Here is a 27,075-nt window from a genome sequence, read left to right on the forward strand (position 1 = left end):
ATGCTGCATGTACACACTACACAGCATGGATGAGTAAAAGTCCTGTAGTCAAATCAAACATCCCCAGAGTTTTCTTTATTCCGCAAAAATTCTAACTGGCATTTGCACTCTTCTTATCTATCTATTTATCTAAAAGATTAATCACAGACCATAAAATCTATAAACAAAGGCTGGATAGCATCAAAAGTTGGTGATAACTTGGTAAATTGAACTTGGGGCCTCCAGCTTCTTGCTGGAAAAACATAACCTCCTAGCAGCAGTCGAATCGGGGTGGTTTCCATCTCCTTACGCGGCCGTAAGGCGACACCCGCCGCGCTCGAGCATCGCGCATCAGTCGCACCACAGCACGCGTCGACTCGACATGTAAGTATCCCAGTGTAGTGTTGTGTAGTGTTTATATTTTTTTATAAAAGTGTTGTAATAAGTTGACAGGTAAGTAGCTAGTTAAGATTCCAATGAACGTGGAAAAATTAAAAAAAATCGAGGGGGCTTTTTGCAAAAAATGTTGGCGTTTTTTAATAAAATATTTTAAACACTCAATCGAATGTTTGGTGTCTTGGAATGAAATAGACTGTAGAGACAAACATTTAAGTTTAATCATAAACAGTTAGTAAATTAATTAAATGTAAAAGAAGACATTTCAAGTTATGAACAGTTAATAAGTATAACTTATTTATGTCGTCCTCTATTCGAACGGGATACGCGCCAGTATTTTGTAATCGGCCCCCTGTTTCTATTTTTAAATATCGCGGTGCTCGGTTTCAGTTTTAATGGCCAATAGGATTGCTGTGTGTCAGAATTTCCCGCGTTTTTGGCACCTTGCCACCAATAGCGAAACAGCGCGGGAGTTTTAGGCAATGGACGCATGTGCTAAATTTTTATGTTCAGCCCAGATTTTTTACTATTTTTAAATTAGTAACAAGATGCTTTTTATTTTGTAAATCTCATATTTTAATGATAATAATAATTCTTATAAAGATTTTAGGTGTTAACTTACCTAGGTGTTAACACGTAGGTGTCAGCAGTTATTTTTTATATCAAGAACCTGATTTTGGACATAAATGCTAAACTTGCTGATTATTTATTAATCAAGGATGTGGTATTATCATTATTTGTTATAGCTGGACATTTCTATCACCTATCCTTTGAAAAGAAATTAGTACATAGTTCTACGAAAGTCTACGCATTTATCATCTGACATTGTGTGCACTGTGTAGTGTGCAAGCAAGTTATTATATTTTTATAGTTTATAACTAAAACTATAAACAACGGTTAACCGGCTATGATAAAATTGTCGCGTTAAAAAATATAATATTTGGAATTAATTAACTTACTTTAATTGTCTTGTTCAAAGTATAATAATTATTAATAGAAATAGTAGAGTAAAATTTAATCATTTTTCAAAAGCCACAGGCTTAAAAGTGAGAAACAGAAATTTTATTTTTTGGTTTACACGCTTTTGCATTGATGTCAAAAATTTTCAGTAGGTACACACTACATGACACTACCGAGAATCTATTAATCATATTTAAATATTATTATTATTATTCTTGGACCGAATACTTAGCTAAGCCTAGGTTTTTTATTTTATTACTATTATTAACTTTTACACACTTTTACGTACTTACCTACTTTAATATACATTTAGTGTCGTTCTCGTACATAAACTTAAGGCTCCTCATGATATTGGACAATGATGGTTAACCATGATTGTGACCATGATAGCAAATCTGTCTATCCGTCTATAGATTTTAATAGCACGCACAATTGACTACGATCATGGGCGAACACATTGTCATTGATCATTGGCGATCACAGAATATGTAAACTTTATAATTAGTTATAATTATTAATTATACTTAATAATCAACACTTTCGAAATCGCCTGTGTTTGTCCATCATGAGCATGGAGAGGCATTACATGTAAAACAACTCGTCTCACAACGAACTATGTATTTAATATTGTCATGAATCATGATCAATATGTGCTTTTGAAATACATACATACTTGTTGAGTTTATCACGTAAGGCTGTGTCAGTTTCAACGGAACTTCCATTGTTTAAATGTTTTACCTTTGTTCTTCGCATATTTACAATATCACATGTTTCTGATAGGGCATAACATTGACACACTAACTCATATTGTAAATTAATAATAGTAAAACGTACTTCCTAGCTACTAATAGTTCAAAATTAAGAAACATATTAGGTTAGCCTACCGGCTACCTATGCATGAAAGCAAATTAGCCACCTACATTCTACATCAATATCTCAAATTCCAAAATGACCCCAAAACAACTTAAAAATGGGGCCCTGTTATTTGCATCGATATAATGCCACGTCTATATTAATTTAAATTTTCATTTTACGTTACTTTGTCCTCCTCTTGTACAGATAATAATAATTATTACCTATTGGTTAAATGAAAATTGCAATATTCTTTGCGGATTGGTTAATGTTTGATTTAAAATTTAAATTCATAAATGGAATAATAATAGAATAAGTATATGTATTATTTTTCAATAAAAAAGTTTGGTCGTGTTCGCACTTCGCTAAGACATGCCTAAAACCTATGCCAATGAGCGCGTCGGACCGAAAAGTTGCATTTATTTTTATGAATGGCACGAAGAAGGAAGACAAATTATAGGAAGAATAGTTAACAAGGAAGAACAAAGTTCGATTCATTGTCCGAACTTGTCTTTTACAATAAGTTAAAAACTATAATATATCTATATATTGAAAATATCTTAATAAACTTCTTATTTTCTTATTATTTTTCATGTGCCTATCAATGGTAAAAATGCCGCACAGAATCATATGACCAAAATGTACATGCCCTACATGCACTTTTGAATTCTCACCAGCACTCAGTTGGACAGCTTACAAGTGACGGCATAGTGCTAAATCTTATTATTTTATATTATGCTCTAATATCGTCCTATATACGTCACCAGTAGTGTTAGCACGGCGACCAGCGGAAATGCGAAAGTATGGACAAACTGTGGAAATAAACCTAAGGTGCCGTTCCGATCTTTTTTCGTTCCGAAAAATTCAATTAAAATGCCACTTTATGACAGACTATAGTCACAAACTGTGGAGATAAACTTAAGGTGCCGTTCCGATCTTTTTTAGTTCCGAATAATTCAATTAAAAAGCCACTTTATGACAGACTATAGTTCTAAAAATTCAAATAATATCCTACATATACTATAGTGTGTCATAAAGTGGCATTTTAATTGAATTTTTCGGAACGAAAAAGATCGGAACGGCCTTAGGTTTATTTCCACAGTTTGTCCATACTTTCGCATTTCCGCTGGTCGCCGTGCTAACACTACAGGTGGTTCATATGACCTATCCATTTTCGACATGGGCCTGTACTCTATTAAGCTTATTTGACAAGTCCATTCTTCATAATCTAGATTCAAGACTTCTGAGTCAGCGATTTTTAGCAATCCAATGTTATGAATCAATTGTGAATCAGCAGGGAAGTATGTTGGAGTCAGGACCAACACCGGTCATCGAACTGCAACCTGTTTCCACAATTCCGACTTCTCCCGCACTGTGATATAGGTGACAGTTACACAAAAGGACATTGTTGGTACTTGGTACGAGTACTAAATTCTTCTTTCAAAATTATTATTATTGCTATGCACATAGATTAGGTACCTACATAATACTGTACACATAGCATGACGAGGCATTTAGCGTGGTGAAAAAGATCAAACCTTAGTTTTTCGAGGACGTAGTTAATATTTACATTAGCAGTAATTCATGTGCCCAAAGTATAATTAATTGATTTTCTGGGACTCAAAGTGTCTCCATAGCAAATTTTAGCAAAATCGGTTTAGCGGTTTGGACGTAAAGAGGTAACAGACAGACATACGGACGGACAGACAGAATGCTGACAGAAAAGTTTCCGCATTTATAATATGACTTTTTTTATGAAATAAGGGGGCAAACGAGCAAACGGGTCACCTGATGGAAAGCAACTTCCGTCGCCCATGGACACTTGTAGCATCAGAAGAGCTGCAGGTGCATTGCCGGCCTTTTAAGAGGGAATAGGGTAATAGGGGAGTGTACGGAAGGGAATAGGATAGGGAATTGGGCCTCCGGTAAACTCACTCACTCGGCGAAACACAGCGCAAGCGATGGTTCGCGCCGGTTTTTTTTGAGAACGTGGTATTTCTCCGGTCGAGCCGGCCCATTCGTGCCGAAGCATGACTCTCCCACGTTAAAATTATTTTATTAATGTAACTAAGCTTAAGGAATCTACCTATAGATATCTATGTATATGGTACTTACGTATACTTGATGAATTAGTAAGTATATACCTACATAATATCGCCAGCTCTCCTGCACTCTGGTTAAAACTCCTGTTTAATAACCTTCCACCTCTATTGACCCACTGCACCAACAAATCTCTGAACTCATCAGCATAGAAGCCGCATTCGTAGATAATTGCAATCTGACTTATTGACTTAATTCTAGTATGGATGGCGTGAGAGAATGCTCACAATGATCAACATTGGGGCTAGAATGTTCCCATCAATCATAACAATCACGGTGGGGTAAGGGGCCTAATAGTCCAGATAATAACAGGGTTAAAGTAACTGTTAAAGAAGAAATTTGAATGTTTCCAATTAAAATCCGAGAAATTGATAAATGGGGAGGGTTAAGCGTTATTGGGTTGAGTTAAATATCAATAATTATTTTTATTATTATTCAATATTAATCATGATCTGTCGGCTGGCTAGTATATATAAAACTCAAAGGTGACTGACTTGATTGACATAGTGATCTATCAATGCACAGCCCAAACCACTGGACGGATCGGGCTGAAATTTGGCAGGCATGCATGCATGTAGATGTTATGACGTAGGCATCAGGCTAAGAAAGGATTTTGATAAATTCTAACCCCATGGGGTTCAAATAGAGATAGAAAGTTTGTATATAATAATACTTAACGCGAGCAAAGCCGCGGGCAAAAGCGCGTCGTCATATAATTTACCAATTTACTCTTGCATTAGGTATACCTAGTGCAAGAGTAAATTGGTAAATTCAGTTTTTGATTGCCTTTGCCGGCCAAAACATCTTTGTTATAGGTATTGTATTCGTAAGTGGAATAAACATTATTAGATAATATATAGGTTAGGTTAGGTTAGGAGCGTCCGTGGCCTAATGGATAGACCTTTGGTTCACACTCTTAGAGGGTGCAGGTTCGAACCCAGGTGGAGACGTGTACCTATGAGACATTTTCTGATCTCAAGTACATAATACGGACGCTCGTACGGTGAAGGAAAACATCGTGAGGAAACCCGCACATAGTTGGTCCCAGACGTATTGACTAGTTCCTTCCTCTGGACTAGGCCGACTATGATGCGAGAATGCCGTATGCGCTTGGGCAACCAATACGGACATTTAAAAATCTTGTCCCAGGCACTACAGTATTTGAAGAGTGGTTATTTCGCTCTGAAAAATACTGTATAAATCATCCACAACGGATGTAAAGGCCTAGATATTTTAGGTTAGGTTAGGTTAGTCCTGTGTTAGACAGATCCAGGACATCCCTCCGTATACGGCTGAAGGCAAACCGCAGGTGGTTTTAGTGGGTAAGAGTCCCACATACCCCCGGGGTGCTTCAGCTAACTGAGGCACATCCCCAACCCGGGGCACCCATGATGGGTTTCCCCTGAGCGTCAAAACAAACCAAAAAAAAAAAACCAGGTTAGGTTAGCTAGGTTACAATAAAATACTTTAAATATAAAATATATATTTTATTGTCATAATATTTCGCAAACAAAACGAGCACCCAGCGTTTTGAATATACGGTACCTAGACACTAATTAATTATTTATTTATCATATTGTTTAGGATGGATAAATGATAAATCGAGGAATGAATAAAAAAATCAATCAATTAATTTTTCAACAACTCGGCGCGCGACGCGACTGATATGGCGTTAAAATCTTTTGTACTAAGCGTTTTACGTAGAGTTAATTTGCTTTGAGATTTTTTCTAAGCTTCCTAGTTAGTGTTTTGCATCAACCCCCTTTATTATATCGTCAATAGTACAAAAACTTTTAGCTATTGTTGTGTTTTATTATTTTCAGTACTTATCTAATAAAAATAATTTATTAGCATGTACGTAATAAATAACAGTATTAAAGTAAAGTTTTATTTTAAATATTACCGTAAAATAATTCAAGGTATTTGAATATTTTATATTTAACTTTTTTCGCGATTAAAGTCTAACTTCAGCCAGTGCACTTATAGTTAGTTATCTACTAAAATGTACCTACTTAATTCTATTTGGTTCAGTGCTTTAAATTATTAAAATATTTGCTACAAAGGTAGTTAAAATTTTCTACAAATATTTGGAATAAAATCCATACTTCCATACTAATATTATTGTTAAAAGTGCGTCTGCAATTCATATAGTGATTCGCTTAGATTAATGATTGGTCCCGCAAGCGGCGCTCGCGCGCGGAGACCAATCATTAATCGAAGCGAATCACTTATAAACTCCACTTTGCATGCAATTCATATAGTGATTCGCTTACATTAATGATTGGTCTCTCGCGCGGCGCTCGCGCGCGGCGACCAATCATTAATCGGAGCGAATCACTATATGAATTGCGCGCAAAGTAGAGTTTAAAAATGAATCATATTATGATTCAATATACAGTGTGTAACAAAAATAAGTGATAATACTTTAGGGTGTGTACGTGTTCCTAGTAGAGAGTTCACTGTGAAAGTAGCAGCTCTGAAAGACGAAATTTTTTTTTCACTTTTGTATGGGCAAGGGCCCGAGCGTCACAAGTTTCCCCATACAAAAGTGAAAAAAAATTTTGGTCTTTCAGCGCTGCCACTTTCACAGTGAACTCTCTACGAGAAACACGTACACGCCCTAAAGTATTATCACTTAGTTTTGTTACACCCTGTATTATGATTCTCCAAAGCGACCATTTTAGCCCCGCTGGCACTTACTTGGGAGTTGGGCCTATATGCCCTATAAGCATGGTCTTAACAGCTCAGATCCTTATTAAAAAGCTATAAAATATAAAGACGACTTCCAAATCGGAAACGCATAATATGCCTCTAGAACTCTCCATCGTGACCAAAATGGAAGCACACGTGGATAGAAAACTCAAGTGCGCTCTTAGATCCCCCAGCGTCAGTAGTGCATTGCCCTAGGTTCTATAAACAACGAACATCCGACTACAGTCCGGACATTAGCTACATTAAACTAATTTCCACATTCCTGATAGATTCAGTTATTATAGTCTCGTAGATTTCGTCTCAATGGTCCAAAAAACTCAAATTTCAGTTGACCAAATCAGTCCTTAGATCAATACTCATCGCAATTATAGCCGTGACAAAACGCATAATAAAAATGATATTGCGATGGGAATTCGCAGTTGTGCTTAATTTGTCACTAAGCTACGGGCTCCCCCTTAAGGCCCGTATTCACTTTCATTAGTAGTAAGTGCAAAAAAAACGTGATTAGAACTGTATTCACTTTGATTAGTGATTAAGTGCAGGTAACTAGTGCGGGTCATTAGTGATTAGGAGAAAGTAAGTGTGGACAACGACTAATCAGTGCAAGTGATTAGTCAGCTGCGTAGTAACGTGATTAAAAGCGTGTTCTATTTTTTGCGAGTGCAAGTGCGAGTACCCGTGTCCCGCGCGCCCTTCCTCCCTTCATTCGCAGCGTGCCTGCCAGCTATGAAATTGAGCTTTATTTTTTCTCAAAGATCAGGTAGACCTTCAGATAAACAAAAAAAAAAAAAACATTGTTTTATTCCTGAATAAATTTGAAGCAAATGTTTTCAGAATGTTGAAATGCAGGTTTCCGAAACTGAGGAAGGCCTGGCGGTCACAGGCTCTTGGTCCAGTAAATAAGATGGATCATTTTTGAATTTTTTGATCAATTTTGAATTCATTCTGGAGACAATGGAAATAGTGGGGGCTAATTAATTATAATTATCACTATACCTAATTTATTTCTTCTTTCAATTTAAAGAAAGTTTTTAATTTATCAAAATAAAGAGACGACCTCTGCGGCTCAATTAGTTGAGTGCATGAAGCTAATACAAAAGTGTGGCAGCTCAAGCCGCGGGTTCGAATCCCGCCGACGGAACAAAAAGTTTTCAATGTTCCCGGGTCTGGAGACTGGATGTGTATGAATATATTAAGTGTAGGTATAATATAGTATAATAAAAATCTTAAACAATATAATATGTAGGTATATTGTATACCTATCCATACTAATATTATAAATGCGAAAGTGTGTCTGTCTGTCTATGTATATTCTGTCTATCTGTATGTCTGTCTGTTACCACTTCACGCCCAAACCGTTAAACCAATTTTGCTCAAATTTAGTATGGATATACCTACTTTGAGTCACGGGAAAGGACATTGGATACTTTTTATCCCGGGAAAATGTACGGTTCCCGCGCGATAAACGAGTTTTGGCGCAACGGAGTTGCGGCCGTCATCTAGTCTAGTATAATTATATTTCCGTTGTCTGGTACCCGTAACAAAAGTCCTTCAGGTACTTAGCACGGGGCCAGACTGACGTGGTGTGAAGCGTCCATAGATATGATATTATTATTATATTATATTAAAAGTACAAAAGCTTTCAAAAGAGTTCCCGTTTCAGACAGCACCGCATTTAATACTTCTTTGAGTACTTCTTGCAATTGCAAGCTCGCGTCTCGATGTTCGGCCGTACTCGCTGGTTGACAAAAAAACAATCGCTGGTTGACAGCTACTACTGAATTTACTAAATAGAGCCACTAAATTATCACTAAATATGAATTGGACACCACTTGCACTACATACCTACACTCCACTGCCTCAATTACTAGTCACTTGCACTTGTACTAATGAAAGTGAATACAGGCCATTAGCGGCAAATTAAGAGGAGTCCACACCGCCGTTTTTCCATACAAACGTTGTCCCCTGTTTCCTCCCTGGATAATGCCGGTAGAGTTATGATTTTTTTACTCAATATCTATGGCCACTATTAGCATGTCCCTATGTTTTCTTTTTTTTCATAATTTTATTATTAAAAAGGATAAGAACTTCCAAAAAGCCAAAAAAATGGCCAGATTTTCCTCTGTGTTCAAACACCCAGAAAACAAAACAGGCTAAAATATACAAAAAAAAAAAAACATAGAAACACAGATTAAGCTTTGCTTTAATTCTTAATGAAAAAAGTACTTAAATCGGTTAAGTTTTGGAGAAGGAATCAGCGGACAACGAATCGAAGATTTTCTGTTCTTTTATTAGAACTTTTGTCGTGTTGTCTCTATCGCGCTCTGCGGTGGGAGACTTGAGATTGGTGAGACAGCAATACATTGTCATATACCTATTTTCAATTTCTCTCGCCCTTGACGTATACTCTTAAGGGGAACAGTATGATCCCAAGGTACGCAGTCCTATTTTAAATAGGACTGCATACCATGGGATCTAAATAGGCTATTTAGTTTACTAAGGTCACAAAGTAAAGCCGTCTGTTACTTTTAATTATGCGATTGGCCAATCCTGTTTGGTTCTCAATGTAGCGGTCTCGTGTAAGAATGCAGTTAAATACGGCAGACATAAAGGTGACAAAAGCAGCTAGCCCCAGCATTAACAGAGAAATTTTCCTTTCTTCCTTCTCAAATCCTCTTGTCTTAAGCTGTTCCGTTCATCTAACTCATAGATTAGATTGGTATAGTTAGTAGGTACATCACTGGTTGCTCTGAAGCGAAACCAATTCTTAATCATATGGTCCAAGTGTTTCGCCATTTACTGATAATGCATTTTGCCTGCAGTTTTTGTACCCGGAGCACAGAAGCAACAAGCCGCCACCATGGACGCGATCAAGAAGAAGATGCAGGCGATGAAGCTGGAGAAGGACAACGCGCTGGACCGCGCCGCCATGTGCGAGCAGCAGGCCAAGGACGCCAACCTGCGCGCTGAGAAGGTAACAGAATATTCTAGAACAGAGGTTCCCAAACACTTTTATTTATAGATCACATAGTTTGGCTGGATCCGGTAGACCACTTTGAGAATAACTGTTCTAGAAGATGCAGGCGATGTAGCTGAATTAACATAATGTCTTTTGCCCAGTTTCTGAGGTCAGGATCTATATTCTATTTGTTAGCGGCTGGGATTGGCTACCGTCAAAATATTCACCAATCAAATACGCTCTTAAATACTTAAACTCATGTCAAAAAAACCTAGGAAACTTGGCACTTGAAGAGCATCTGTGTCACTATAGGTTTTAGCATGACCGCAGCGACGGCAAATAACGACAACCGTAATGTCTCGACATCTTTTGCTTGTGCTGTCTACGGGTCAATTCAGATTGCAACGCGACGCGTAGATGCATTTCTTGAGACGTGACTCGTAAGATATCTTGCAAATCCGTCAAATTCATACAAAAGAAATGCATCAGACGGAACGCGACGCGTAGATGCATTTCTTGAGACGTGAGACGTCTTGCAAATCCGTCAAATCCATACTTTAGAAATGCATCAGACTGCAACGCGACGCATAGATGCATTTCTTCATCTACGCTTCGCATGCGGTCGAAATTGACCCTAAGGCGTCCTATTTACACAGTAAGTTCTTGGAGCCGTGATGATGCCGTGCTAGCGGCACTATCACTGGATATTGTAAACATTGGATCCAATGAATGCTGGACAGATTTGAACCTTAGCATTATATCAGTGTACATTTTATAATACCTGCAGCTAACGTCTGCTATAATAGTACGGTCTATCTATAATTGAAACCCGGCCATTTAGCCGAAACTTTTTCGTATTCGCTTCGTTAAAGAATCGCCGATCAAAATGTATGGAATTGACATAAGACGAGTCGAACGTCAACGTCATAATATTAACAAACGCTTAGGTATGTCAATTCCATACATTTTTATCGGCGATTCTATAACGAAGTGAAAACGAAAAGGTTTTGGCACACCCCCCAGCATTTTTGGTACTCGTCTCTTCAAATAACAATTTACAGAGTTTAAGGTTTAGGTATTCAAATATATTGCGAGACTATGCCACGAGCCTTAAATATTGTTGAGTTGCCATCAATTTAAATACTTACTATAAAACCGTCAACATTTCTGGTTGATTGGATTTAAATCAGTAAATACTACTTTAATGCCCTGCTGTAATTAGATCAGCGAAAGTGGAGTGTAATAAAAGTTGAATTACTCATGTAATACGATTCTCGGGTTAGGTGTTAAGCGTTATTGCCTTTTGCTTCATAGAATCCACACGCTTATATTAAATATTATAAAATAGCTGCGAATCTACTTACTGAATAACCGCCGTACTCAGAGACATTTAATTACCATTAACCTTCAATTTAATAAGGAGATTGACAGAATATAATGTATGGGGCTAATGCCAAAATTTTGAATTAATTACAATTAAGTTATTAATGTTTCACTCTGAGTGCGGAAATAAGTCTCTACTTACTTTTTCTCTAATAAGACAATCATTAAAATATCTAGTCTCTTCTTTTGTTGATTTTATTAAAAAATTTGTAGAAAAAATTTTAGCAAGGTATATTGGATAGGAAAATGTTTGCCATTTGTTTTTGCCCGTTCAAAAAACATCAATTTAAAAAAAATACGTAGGCACGTTTTAAAATGGCTGATTCTCTAGGTAATATTTCTTTGTTTTTCTACTTGCTTATAACATTCATTTTTGCTAATTAATTAAACGTAATTATTATTAAAAAAAAGGACAACTTGTGTACATTTTTGAGGTCTCGATAAAAGTTTTTCGACCTTATTATCATTTATTTTAGCAGATAATTATAATATAAGAAGGCCACCATCGCAATTGAAACCAGTAAAAACATGTGTTGTTATATATGTATTTAGTTTGAGTACAAGGCTGAGTTACTGTTTTATTGTTTTTATCATGTTTTACCAAAACAGTAAAAACTTAAGTGATATTAACATAAGTGCAGTAACGGTTTGTTATATTGATTTTCGTAAAAAATACTTAGGTATAGTCAGCTGAGTACTACGAGTAATCTATAGGCTATTCAAGGGTATCAAAATCAATCGCAACGTGGTCTTATAATGACATTGGCGTCCTATCTTAAACAAAGAAATAATTAACTACTGGGTTAACTATCAAACCGAAACAAAACAAACAATACCATTTTTAATGCTTTGACAATAATAATCTTAGATAATAAAAAAGTATTTATTGTGACAGGCCGAGGAGGAAGCCAGAGCGCTGCAGAAGAAGATCCAGACCATTGAGAACGACCTGGACCAGACCCAGGAGGCTCTCATGCAGGTCAACGCCAAGCTTGAAGAGAAGGAGAAGTCGCTCCAGAACGTACGTACCTACTTTTTTTTCCCGCCATTATGGACAATAATTAAACATACTTTTTTTTTAACTGGGCAGCTATAGCAGACACAGAATGCGCGATTACAACAACGATAGTGGTACTTCACGCAATTGACATTATTGTAGAGTATACACGATTATGCCCTGCACTGCATTTCATCGTCTGTTATTGTACCTTATGATTCTGAGTGTTAGAGGTCTCTATAACGTTTCCACCGACCATAAAACTCCCTATCCAGCCACCAGAACATCATGAAACTCTTAGGAATAGCTCTCAATATGGGGCCATAAGTTACATGTTACGGAAGGATTTGCGATGAGTAACTACTGAGGTATATGATTGATGATTCTGTAAAGGATTCTTCTTCTTCTTTTATTAATGGCAAACAATCGCTTTTTAGCAACATTCTGCCAGTGATCTGTAAAGGATTAAAAGTACAATAGGTACCTATACTCAAAATGTATCTGTCAAACTAAAAATGCGGTAATCTGCTTGTATCTTATGGATTAAATATCGATATTTAAATACTTACATACATAATATTTATTTATTTATTTATTTATTTAAAACTTTTGCACGTTTCTGTACAAAGGCGGGCTTAATGCCTCGTGGCATTATCTTCCAGCCAAACCTTAGGGTGTTGCAGAGAATGTGAGGTAGATGCAAACCCTTAGAGGACATATTAGAATTCGGGAAAACAACATTAATGTACTATCAATATTAAGTAAATATATACCTACTTACTCCTAATATTTTTAATTTCTTGAATGGTTCTAAACCTTTATGAATTATAAGTAGGTGCTTAAAAAATACATTAATTTATTACCTGTAAGAGTTTCCTAAAATAGATGTATTTTATGTTTAAAGAACAAAATATTTATAATAAAAAGTGCGATTAATGACAAGTTAACTAATTAAAGCGAGTAAAGTAGACGTGCGCGTTTCGTCATAATATTCTCTAGAAATCACTGTAGGGGGTTTTGCTGGCCGGTGTTTCGCGTACAGGCTTATTTATAACCTCTGACACCGAATATGGGCTCGCTGCCCAGTGTTTCGTTATAATTAGAACCGGGTGTGCCTCATCGACATGCACATGGTTACTCGCGTGTTTATACAAAATCAATCCGTGGTATATCTTACGTATTAATTCTTTTGATGTCGATTAAAAATCAATATTAATTTAATAATACTCGTGGGTATGAAAAATAAGTAAATAAAATTAAACTATTTTCGTCTACATTCGTCTTTGCCGCCTCCAGATCAATGGGTAAAAACAATGACTGTTATGACGGTAAAGCAGTTAACTTTCAGTTCTCAAAGTAAACAATAGATGGCGTTAGACGCGCGAATGCAGCGCCACGTTTGACGTTTGTTTTTGAGAAATTGTCAGTCAACATGGCGGCGCGCTCTGCGCTGCCGGTCGGAGTGCGCGGTGCCGTACAGTGATGTCCGCGCCCGCGCCCCACGCCCACGGGCGCACCCCCGTGAGGCGTAGGGGGCATCAACACCACCCGCGGCTGAGGGGCGACCGCGTCCCCGCCCCCGGCCCCGGCTCGACTCCGAACTCCTCTCCGTCCAAGAAAGTGACCTTAGACAGTCAAATTGACGATGTTGTGCCTTGTGTTAGTGCTAGTGAATCTCAAGAAGTGGCAAGGACGAGCAGTGACGATGCACTTTCTATTCCAAATACGAACTCGAATGTAAACGAACAGACTGACAAAAATGACTCGGAGTCGAACGGCACGTCCGACGACGACTTCTCGTTCCACGAGGAGCGGTCGGCGGGGGACGGCGCGGAGGTCGCCGTGGCTCCTACGGATGCCTCCGACGAGGACCCGGAGACGGCGGAGCTCGCCAAGCTGCGGTGCCCCAGCGAACGCACGGAAGTCCTTGCGGCCAGGGAGAACAGACGCAGAAGATGCGCCGACTACCCCGGCCTAGCTTTCGGCAGCTCCATATTTTCTTCCGACACGATGATGAAGTTTTCCATCATCAAGAACGAGTTGCAGAACATAAAGAACACGGCGTTAAAAAGGGTAACGTCCTATTCTATTCTTTTCCTGCGAGCGTGTGTATGACGGGCAGGCGGGGGCTAAACGCGCGTTTAAAAATAGTTCATTTTATTCTCGTTCCCTTCGGAAAATTTCTTTATTGTGGGAATTCGGCGCGTGGCGATCAGCTGAGCCATTGACATTTACTGGGAATTGTTTACGTGGGCGACTTGGATTGTCGCCGCTAGATGTCGCACTCACCGCTCCTCTTTGAAAATATCTTGAAAATTATTTAATTAACGAAAAATAACCATACAATTTTATATTTTTTATAATAATAATAGTATATATCAATCAATAAACAGAATCTTCCTATGAGATAATATCTAATAAGAACATCCTTATCTTCATCTCCTAAGTTTCAGTGCGGTGTTGATAAGCAAATACTGATCTAATTAAGTAGTTTACTTTTGAGCAATATTATTCAAAACTTGGCCCACTAATTAGCTATGAAACATTGTTAGAAATAATTATGTACATTGTGCATGCTTAGTATTCTTTACTGAAATTTTAATTAATTTTTGTATTTTACATTGTATAATGAGGCAATAACTACTGTATAGTTTATTTCATTATTTAGCTATATTAAGATTTCTTATTAGACTCAGTTTTATTTAAAAAATATGTTTTGATGCTTACAGCTTCAGATGTCCTATAAAACTACTAAGTTTCTTAATAAATAATAATTGATTGCAATATAATTTATTTGAAATATTACTGTACTTATATTGTATATGAAAGTGTCAACTGTCTAGGTATTGCTTTTCATTGATGGTTATGTTAACTTTGTTAAGTATTTCTGAGATCTTTCAGAGATTTCTGATCATAGCACTGGTTTTACAAAGTTTTCATTAAGTTTGAGTTATAGCCAGGACATAGTAAAAATTAGTATAGGTATTCACAAGAATTCAACTAAGGGTCAATTTATATTAGCGCAGAGTCGAAGCGCATTGAAGCAAAGTATCAAACTGAACATAGCAAATCCAACCTTAACTCTAAAGCATTAACACACACATTACATCTGAGAATTTTAAAAGTCACGCGCGCGTCGGGCGCCTCTGCGCGAATTCGCGCGCATGCTCTTGACCAACGCTGGTTAATCTCGCAGCAGTAATTTGTGCGTTACGTTCTGGAGTTAAGGTTGAATTTTCTTAGCTAGTACAGTTTTTGGGAATTCGCTTCGCTGCACTTCGACTCTGCTCTATTATAAATTGACCCTAAGAGAATTTCAGCACAATGTGATAATATAATTATGAGATTAGGAAACTATGCAAATGTATGTTTGAAATTTTTGTCGGCGACAGGTAATTGTGTTTGTAGACAAAATTCAATTTCAAAACTATGCGGTTGTCCAAGGTCAATTAACTGTTCGCAGTGACTCAGTTAGCAGTTTGTTCATGTGCACAGTTTTATAAAACTAGATGTCGGTAACATTGTTCAGACAGGTATTTGTTTATTGTATAATAAACAAATATCTGTCTGACTGTCCACCATAGATTTTTCTGTTGTAAAAACTATTGTTGCCAAACGCCAAAATGGATTTAGCAGTATATTCCGAATACCTATCTGCCACCTTTACAGAATGATTTAACACATTTTACATTAATTTTATATTAAGTATGGATTTAATTGCATTTCACACTAAATTTATAATTGCTATACAGCAATATAAGTTTCCTTCCTGATCAATTTGTCTTAGCACACAACTCTTTGAGCAAAATAATCTAAAATTAATCCAGTACCAGTTCTATCTGCAAGCAATCATGTAAGATTTTTTCTTATTGTTATAGAAGGAGAAATTTAGTTATTTAGTTATTCATTTTCTTTCATATTTTTGCATAACACTTAATTTGTAAAGTCCCTAAAGTCCCTTACTGCATGGGCGTACCCAGGTAGGGACAGGGGGGGGCGCCTGTTGATGCTATAAAGGATTTTGACAGAACCTTGATAAGCATTCAACACGATTTGAGAATCCTTTTACTTTTTTTTGGGAATTTTAGAGTTTATATTTAAATATTAGGTTACATAATTCAAAGTAAACATATTTAATGTTATCACTTATCAAGTTTTTAATTTGCATTTCTGTACAATGCTTTAGTTATCTTCCTAAATTACACCATATTACACATACATAACTGCATGTAGTTATCACACTTGGCACATACCTATGGCACATACATACATAAATTTAATGTTAAAACTAAATAATTTTATGTCAATAAATTCCCGATGTCACAACTAAGGCAGCACCTCCATCGTGGGTATCGCAGACACAATAGATTTTCAATTGTTATGTCGCAGCTGGCTGCCGCTTGGGGGATTGATGGTTTAATCAGGCATCTAAACTCTAAAGTCTAAACAAAAGCCTTGATCTTGAAAAATCTGATCCTCTAATAAAATAATCTTTGTAACATAGAAAGCTAAACCTATTGACTGCATACCATGAATTTTTCCCATGCGCTAATAACTACAATTATTACCATAATGTAGTTTTGATTTAAGATAAGCACAATTCCTCCTAAATTCATAACTAAAATACTCAGTGAAAATACTACAGAAAAAGTAGAAAGCTGGAAGTTAAAGATATTATCTTGTAATGCAATGGGAGACCTAATAATTTTATGCTTGACCTGTAATGAAAGCAGGTAGTATGAGGTAGTACTTAGTAGTTGTAATAGTATTTTATTCTACATGACTTTCATATTATTATAGGTAATTTATCTCAGTTTCTGAGTATGATGTTTATCTTTCATGTAACAAGCACTGAATAAAATTTTATGATAATTTGAAAGTTAGGTAGTCCGTAGTGTAGGCTTAGGTTCAACTCCTATGCTACCCTTTTAATTTTAAAAAAAGCTTCCATAGAGTAATCTTGACTAATAAATATCTGAATTAAAAGAAGTCTGGTCGATACTATTAAAAAAAAACAAAAGGTCGTACCTTCAGAAATCATGGTAACTATCCAATATAATAGGTATCATTCGTCATTTAAATGTTGATCATATTATTGAAGCATGTACGACTAGGTATACAATATTTTCGTAAGAATGTAGACGGAACGTGATCTTAGTCGCATGGAGGAGTCTCCGTGCGTGATATTTTGTGATCATAATCTCCCGGCACCAATTTGTTTAATTGATATTATACGTGTATGTTCGTTTGCTGATAGAGCTCATTATTTCTTCAATGTTCTATTTCAGTTTAAATTAAACGCACCAAGATTTACTGCCGCACTCAAAGTGGAACATTAATTACTTAATTGTAATTAATTTAAAATTTTGACATGAGCCCCATACATTATCTGTCAGTCTTCATTAAATTGAAGGTTAATCATAATTAAATGTCTCTGAGTACGGCGGTTAGAGAGGTAAATAACAAGTTGCCTTTGTAATCCCCGAGCAGATTTTGACATACTTGTCATATTGTAAAAATCTGCCCGTCTGTTATCCTATTGGCTATTACCTACTAGACGACGCCCGCAACTCCGTTAGGGTGAAGCCAAACGAGCGTAATTTTGTGAGTTGTGAGTCGCAGAACTTCGGCTGGCAGAAATTCTGCTGCATTCAGTTTCATACAAAAGTCCTGTTTGATTCACACGAGCGTAATTTTGTGAGTCATGATTTGTATAAAAAGATATTTACGCGGCAGAAATTCTGCGACTCACGACTCACGAGTCACGACTCACAAAATTACGCTTGTTTAGCTTCACCCTTACGCTAAAATTCGTTTATCGCGCGGGAACTGTACATTTTCCGGGACGAAAAGTATCCTATGTCTTTTCCCGGTGCTAAAAAGTATCTTCATACAAAATTTCTGCAAAATCGGTTCAGTGGCTACTGGCTTGGGCGTGAAGAGGTAACAACGTTCAAACCTCTGAAACTATTTTGCTTTGGAGATAATCGAGAGTCCCGCGGGGCTAAAATGGTAACTTTTAGAAATTCGTCTCAATAAATTCAGCGACGATATTACGAGCAATATCGTCGGTGATTCATCTAATTTTGTAAAATAACGTCCTACGTCAACGGCAATTCAATTCATTAGCAGATTCATAATTGAAACTATTGCCATTCTGAAAAAAAATAAAAACGAACATGACCGGTTTTGTTTCTACATTTATTTATGACTAGCTGTTGCCCGCGACTTCGTCCGCGTGGACTTCAGTTTATAGCGCGCGATGTCAACAAAATTGGTGTCAAAAGCTTTTATAAAAAAACCCTGGTATCCCTTAAATCAATACAGCTGTACAGTGTGCACACAATAAGTATTTCATTTTTTTATATTAAACTTTATATTTTATGCCAAATTTTAAAGCTTATTTAGCCCCCCAATTACACAACTTTACCCATAAACTATTTATCATTGATAGGTTTAAGGTTACGTCACTGCACAGATAAAGTACTGAGTTAATTAATACCGTGGAATAGATATAACAATCGAAAAAAATCGAAACTTAAATGTAAGATGATACCACCTCTTATAGAAATACTTTTGAGCAAGCGTCAGCGCGATCTCAGCGAGACTCACGGCGCCATCTATTATGAATTTTTGGAACTAACTTAATTTGAACAAATTTACGCATTTTTACCTCCTTACAACCCTTTTTTCCAGTAAAAAAGTAGCCTATGTCCTTTCTCAGGCTTTAGACTATCTGTATACAAAATTACATTACAATCGGTTCGGTAGTTTTGGCGTTTGGCGTGAAAGCGAGACTGACAGACAGACAGACAGAGATACTTTCGCATTTGTAATATTAGTATAGATTATGTGCACACTGCACAGCTGTTTTTGGGTATTTTGATTAATTAAGGGCCGCGCTACACCGGAATGGCAGCGGCGAGGCGACACTTTCAGCGCTGCCATTCCGGTGTAGCGGGGCCCTAAGAGGGGTACCACTTACCAGGGTTTTAAAAAGTTTTTAAATTTGACACAAATTTTGTTGACACCGCGCGCTATAAACTAAAGTCCACGCGGACGAAGTCGCGGGCAACAGCTAGATATGAAAAAAACAATATAATAATATAATAAAGTAGGTATGATTAGTTCTGTTACAATAATGAAGTAAAACGTTACGAGAAGTTTAAAAATGAATCGTAAATGATTCATTGTATGATTCACCTAAGCGACCATTTTAGCCCCGCCGGGAAAGGACAAAAAAGAGGTGCAAAAATTACGGCGCGATAATTTAATTTCGATTTTCGGCGCAATGAAGTCGCTGCAAGATCCAGGTAAAGTAAAATCTAGTAAACTGTAAAGCAGACCAAAGAGCGATAATTTGAATGTTAATAGTTAGCATTTATTAATTTACGATAGTAGTTTCCTTGTAAGTAGTTTGCGCACATAATTTATTTAATTAATATTTACCCTTCAAAGCGAATATTACTCCCACCTAAGTATGTCTAGCAGCCGCAAACACGATCATTAAATACTTATGCTAATTAAGTTACGTGTTTCTCAGCTACGCTTAATCCGACTTTGTCTTGTTCTCACTAGCCTTTAAAATGTGAAAACATTTCAGTCATACTGAATAGTAAATGTAACTTTGATGGAATCGATAAATCTATTTCGAAATTACTACGACTTTCTGATAAAAAAAGCACGTTTTTTTTAAATCAACATAGCATCAGTCATCACAATTCACACATTGTCTAAAGCTGACTGATTTCTTCAGCTATATCACATAGAGATCATAGTCCATACCATGTACCATCGATCTTAAAAAAATAAAATATTAAAGCATGTACCATCAGAGAAATTGGTTCATAGGCAGGTCTTCGTTTATCGTTTATAGCTGGTTTACACGTATTAAGTAGATAAGTAGTAACAAACTTTTAACTTAATTTGAAGTGCCTGCCCGAAATGTCTCAAGTAACAAGCCCCGCCTGCAAACATAATAGAAAATAGTCAAATTTCTAATTTCCTTGTTTAGTACTTAACTAAATTTTAACTTGCTACTTGCTACTAATTCATGAAGCCCTAAGCGGCCGCATCCGGCCGCGATCACAATAGATAAGCTATTGTGTCTCGTTATTCCACGATCGATGGGCTAAATTTTGTGTTTACATGCAATAAATAACTTAAAATTAAGTTAAAATGTAGTTAACTACTTATCAACTTAATACGTGTAAAACAGCCCTTAATTAAGTCGTTTGTGTCAAGTCAATGTCAGTCTTCATATTCTGTCCGGTGAGCTTGGCATAACCGACCAAATTACATGGTTCAGCCAACTGCCAATGAATCTACCTCATTGACAGTATATGGTATTGTACAATTTACAAGTCATGAAATATGCGGTTAAAATATGACAAGAGGTAGAGCAAGGCTGCCTCTATTAAGGTCAATGCCGCGTGATAACATCTGTGATAGCACTCGACTGAACCCTATAGATATAGTTTGTACGTACATATACAGCGTATGATTGTCCATTCTTCCCTAGTTAGGCTTATTGGGCCACTACACGTTCCTCACTGCGACTCTTGTTAGTAAGAATCGATATCAGTAGCAAAATACAAAAACCCTTTAGTAATCTCTGACAGCTCGAGAGACAAGCTAAACGTATCTTAGGATACGAAAAACTTACAATTAAGCTCTCTCAAGCAAAGCGGAAAAAATAACGAAGTTGCAATAACCAAAAAGCCATGGAAAGTAGAGGCACCATACTCCATAGGGATTATAGGATTATGGTCTAAGATTGTTTAGCCTAATGAACTTGTTTTAAGTTAAATGAGAAATCAAATAATAAGTGTCAATACTACCTAGGCTTGTAATTTGTAAAGTTGTTGGTCCATTAAATATCTCTTTAGCTCTTTGCATCAATATAAGAAAAGGCACACAAAAAAAAGTAATAATTTAAACATTTATAACGTTAGTGAAATTTAAACTTAATCCTTGAAAATCTATTGTGTCTGCGATGCCCACGACGAAGTTTTATATCATCAGACAAAACATAGCCTCAAAATCTTGGTTTTAAAGTAAGAAACACTCTTCAAATATTGAAAAACTCTTATTCTTTGAATAAAACAACAAACTCTTTAGTCCAGTGTCTTTTGTTATTGAAGTCATCGAACTCTTAATAAGAACTGAATCATGACATAATATATAGGATGTCCGACATACGTGTATTGATTCCTATTGGAATCTTATTTTAGGTACAACGGTGGCCCAAATAGCTTACGATAACTGAAGTAGATTGAATATTTATCAAGTCAGTAGTTAAACTAATGATTGTTTTAACTTTTATTGAGTAATTAAAATGGTTTATTACAGTAGATAAAATCTAAGTGCATTTTTCTGGACCATTACACCTGGAAACTGTAGTTAACAAAAAAATCATACCTATTGTGTATAATAAGTTTTTCATCTTCTCCATAGAATAGTATTATAATAAACTTATAGTACCCTTAATTTGGCCCGCCATTTATTGGATCTCTTTTTATTGGCCAGTCAGTAGGTACTCCAAAATAAGAAGAATCTGGATACATCTGGCTAATTCATTAGGTAGACAGTACTCAGAATGTAGATTAATGAAATGTAGAACCGACAGGAATGATATTTCATAGATTGCATTTTTTTCTGGGTGGTATCAAAAATGACAATTTGTAATTCCCATGCCGTAATCTTTAAAAACTGTGTGTATTTAAATTCATAACGCATATAGAGCAAACTGCAGAACGGAAGCAATGAAAGTTAATCGTTTCCTATTACAACTTTAATTGACTTTCGGTTTTAATTCTGCCAAAAATTGCTACTTTAATGTTAACGTTTCTTGCGTTAATGTGGCCTAATGTTTCGGTATGGTTCTGCATTACTCCTATTGGGTAGTCAAATTAACGGACTGAAGAACAGGTATACATACTTTCTAAATTACGTCATGCATTCTTGAATTTTGGATGCTCAGGCGAAGATGTGTCATCCTCGTCTGTTTCTATGTCAACATCCTCGAGAGGTTGCAGTTCAGCTAGCGTCACATAGATGGCGCTTTTTATATATTCTTTTAGGGCATTAAAATGTATTTTTACTATTTTGGACACCAAATTAAAACAACACTTTAGAAGAATTATTAGTTTCTTAACCTTTTTTGTTGTTTACATGTGATACAGACCCAAAAAGTTTAAATTTTATTACCATGTCTAACTATTTACACTATTTAAACACTTGTTGGCCTATAATAATAGCGATTGATATACTTCCGTTTCGTCCCATTGTAAATAGTCTGTGAACCATATCACCAATCCCAATTTTGAGTGTTTTTTGTGAAAAGGTTGTATTGACCCCACAGGATGTACTTTGGTACCCATTGTGGCGTAGAGGTCCCACGCGCAGTCGATAGGTGGAGCTAGCAGGCGCCACACGGGTCTAGCTGACATTTATTACTCGTGCTACATTCCTGATAAAATATTTTACAGTATTCGTCATTTGTTGAATTAAAATAAGATCTATTTAAATATCCTCGTAATCGTCCTGCATTTAATTGAGCGTTTGTTCGTGTGCGAGTGACCATAGCGTCGAGTGAACGTCATTAGTGTTGATAACGTTGCATCGTCTCGGCGGCCATTTTATTCGCCGGCTGTGTTTCGTGCTGAGGTGTCTGCGATACGAATTACAAAGCAGTAACGAGCGGGCCAGTCAGTTGGCATATTCGCGTGCGGGACGAAGGTGTATTTAGTTTTAGCTTTTAGACCTCCGAATACATTATAAGTGTGCAAAATGACGGCGAACATGCAGCAAGGTACCATTTTGGATGTGTTGAAGAAGAAAATGCGACAGACAAAAGAGGAAATGGAAAAATATAAGGATGAATGCGAAGAATACCACAAACGTTTACAAGTGGAGATAATGCGACGAGAAGAAGTAAGAATGTGTTGTGTATTGTGTATTATAATATTTGTGTTTCGTCGTGCTCGAGAAACTACGATAGGAACTAGTTACGGGAGTTATCAGTCGCCTTATAAATTTTACTATCTACCTATAGTGAGTAATGTCCGGCCATAGTTAGGTGTGCCGGCGACGTACGCATATTCGCCTCTCGTTCTCGTGCCGTTCGTCCGTGCGCGGAGAGAAAGAGACGGCGAATTTCTTTTTTCAATGCTCCCGTGTCCTCTCCCTGGCTAGTGTTTCGTTTCATAAAAAAATCTGCTACCTACTAATTGACATGGTCGCTCGGTACCCAGAATTAACGGCATTTAAAATATATTCGACTAAAACACGAGTGACCCGTGCCGGTTTTATGTAACAGGTTTTATTGGTATAGAGGTCGCGTATGAGATTCTGTGGCACATGATATTGTGGGCACGCCGATCGGAAATGTAAAATCGTGGCTAGGCTCTATTTAAATCTCATTGGCATGGTCTTCGGGCATCCTAGAAGTATGCGCGCCGGTGAACATAGGCGTGTCCAACCCTTATTGAACATGACGTAATTTAACCAAAACATAACATTTGTGATCTTATTGCAGCGATTTATTAAACAAAATAGCAACAAAATTGAATGAAAATCGAAATTAATTCCATGCAAAGTACTCGTTATCAACAACTCTAATCTTCCCGTGATAACAATTATACCAATCTAAAACTGATATCTCAGTGAATACGGAATTAAAGTGTGCATTAAAAGTAATGACATCATAAATCTGCGGCAAAATGGAAATATTTTTAGGAGTAATGTACGATGTAACTATCATTTTTGATGTGTCGTAGCGAAGAAGATAAAAAACTTAAGTACCTGCCCACATACAGGTACTTACAACCGGTGCCACTACAATTTTCGTTAACCGCTCTATATTGTATGTCGTTATTGATTCTACCATGAAATTTGAGACATGCTACGTTCTCAATAACGGATTAGTTTTGCTTTCAATTCTGTTTAAGTTAATAACCTTAGACAATTTTAACTTGTGCCTCCCCAATTTTGTCTACATCATTCAAATTAATTTACCTGTGCAATTAAATATACATATAGATGCAAACTATATGATCACGTTTCAATTTTCACAGTTAGTTAACAGTTTTTTAGCTTTTGTGAACGGTTCACCAGATTTCCAGGATGTAAAGCTTCACATAAGCATCGTTATTCAGTCGGAAATTTTATATCTCTCTTGCGTGACTGTAGTACACTAATGGTACTCGCTAATGCTTTTGTCATCGGAATCAATGAATAGTAATATGGGCTGGTCAAATATTTCTATACAATGCATTGAAACTAGCCCTCAGAATATTCGAAGGGAAGCCATAGAAACGCTTTACGCTGCAGAATTAAAATTAGATTCAAAGTTGACGACCCTTTTGATTAAGGAGCTTACTTTCGAACCGAAAAGGCTTTACAAAGCCTTACATTGACACTTGTAAATTCAACGCCCCAAGTCCAAGGTGACTCGTTTTGTAAGTAGATCGTTAATTAAACTTCTTCACACTTTATTGTGTAGTAATTTACTGATTTGCATTGTACTGTAACTAGTTTTTCTAGGATTGCCATTGATAAATGGAGTAAATTATTTTAAACTTAAAATGCATTTAAATATTCATACTATTGTAAACTTAAAACTTTAAAGAAATAGTCCATATAAATTCTTATACTTACAATAAATCTACCTAGATTGATTAGATAGATATTTAGGCCCTGGACCTCCAGGGCCATAGTTCATTTTATGCGACAGAAAATTTGACGATAGAAGCTGTTATAGACTCATGTTTATTATTAGACCGCCCTAATGATACAGGATAAAAGACAACTGGGACTCGTCCGTTCGCGGCAAGGACGCGTGATGTCATAAACATGTATCGTCGGAATATAAAGTGTAGCGAAACATTCCAAAAGGAATTCCTACCACGTATTATGGGCCGACGTTCAACAATGCCACCATCGAGTATGATGGAAGAATCTCGTTTTAAGACGGCTTTAAGAAACACGATGAGTAACGGTTGAAAAGTACTCATCTTTATTTGGAGTTTACGTGAGTAATTCGTCAAGGTTTAAATTGGTACGCCCTAACTTAATTGCTTTTTCGTTAACCGTCACTAGATGACTGTTCGTTGGCATCTTTAAGAACTTGTGTAATGTTGATAATGAGTGTGTCATAATGGCAATTTTCATTACGATTTAAAACTGGTCTGAATATAATTTTCATAATGTTGTCGGCATACTAATGGTACAAGATAGTTACGCAGCCAGTTCTACAATGAAATAATGTACTTAACATAAAATGACGTTTAAATTCTTAGCGATTTCGTGTGACCAATTTTCTGAAGTGTTCAATATAATAATTGTAACTAGAGATCGCCCAATGGTCGAAATTCGACCTTAGCTTCAACGACATTAGGACTACTACCTAATACCTATATCATTTTTTTTCAACTCTTGTCTCTGGGACTTAGCTGATCTCAGACTGGCCGTGTAAGCATTGTCTAATAGTATTTTAGATTCAATAAAAAAACTATAATCCATTTTCAATTTGTCAATTTGTTGTCAACAGACTTCAACCATAAATAAAAGAGTACAATTCGTATGTATAGGCTTGTCACTCAAAAATCTGTCATTTCTCATGTGTGTGTGTTGTAGTGTGTGTAATGTTTTATTTGTTAAAAAAATGTATGATAAAAGCATAATTTCAATATAATATTAGTTCGATGCACTTTTATTAGTTCGACGCTATTCACCATATAAACTATAACTGTGCAAAATTTCATTCACCTACGTTTCCCCATTTTGCGTCAAAAGGGATACAAAGTTTTTGGCTCACGTATTAATATATAGATATTGTTGTAACTTTGTATAATTTATATTCAATTAATTTTCTCTGCCGCAAATTTATTTTTTTGTTTTAGAAGAATAATAATTGACAATTGTTCATTGCAATATGCGGCATTCCTAACAATTAAAATAAAATATTAATTGTTCCATTCTTTGTTGCGTATTTGGTTTGGTAACCATCTTTTAAGTTTCTGTTCCAATTGTTATTGAATTGTTTGCCTCAACGTTTGTTTCTTTCGTTTTATCATTTAGCGGTTGATTTGACTCTAACCAACCAATAAAATTGCTTTAGTTTTAGCTCATGCGTAAAATAGGCATACGTTTAAATTACAATCTGAATCTCATATTTCCCAGGGTATACTAGTAGTTAGCATTTGGAAACCAGCACTGGAGGAAAGAAAGTACAGTTGTATATTGACTTGTTTTCTTGCAACTCCTATTTCGTAGCTTGTTTTCTCCAAAACCTATTTATAGTGCGTAACTGAAAATAGTATCAGTTACTTTATATGCCCAGAGAATTTGTATAATATAAACTGTCATGCTTAAAACTTTTAAAATATGACCTCCGAATAACATTTAATTTTAATAAATGAGTCATTCAGATAACCCCGATTAATTCTAAAAGCTCTTTATAATTTGCAAATCCTTCCGCAATCTTTAAATGGGTTTATTGAGAGGATGTTAATGGTAGGCTGTTTCATCAGCAGCTCGTCTTAAAATTCATTAAACTCCTTAGAATCAGGTATATTTCCGTAACGCCTATATTATACGAGAACTGGAATTGCGAGTTACGTGTCGATTCGCGTAAATCTGGGTCAGCTGAAAGAACCTTGTCACATGTGCTGATTTTAACCCTAGATTCTCGAACCTAACGGTATTTCTGACTTAAATTATTCGGTTCAGATCG

The 27,075-nt window shown here is 36.3% G+C and overlaps 1 protein-coding gene across 18 annotated transcripts in view; it reads left to right on the forward strand.

Moving 5' to 3' along the window:
• Positions 1-258: 258 nt before the first annotated feature.
• LOC121734175 (tropomyosin-2) overlaps positions 259-27,075 on the forward strand; it is a 38,250-nt gene continuing 11,433 nt past the window's right edge. For 4 of the 18 annotated variants that reach the window (XM_042124631.1, XM_042124632.1, XM_042124634.1 and 1 more), the window contains exons 1-3: positions 259-363; positions 9,822-9,973; positions 12,237-12,362. In XM_042124631.1, coding sequence (XP_041980565.1) covers positions 9,860-9,973; positions 12,237-12,362 — 240 coding nt within the window. In that variant the 5' untranslated portion in view covers positions 259-363; positions 9,822-9,859. Of the gene's footprint in view, positions 368-4,865; positions 4,868-9,821; positions 9,974-12,236; positions 12,363-22,791; positions 23,274-27,075 lie in introns of those variants that run through there. The other 14 variants (XM_042124627.1, XM_042124630.1, XM_042124633.1 and 11 more) reach the window with 10 other exon arrangements.

This window comes from Aricia agestis, chromosome 15 (genome assembly GCF_905147365.1).
Source record: "Aricia agestis chromosome 15, ilAriAges1.1, whole genome shotgun sequence".
NCBI lineage: Eukaryota > Metazoa > Arthropoda > Insecta > Lepidoptera > Lycaenidae > Aricia > Aricia agestis.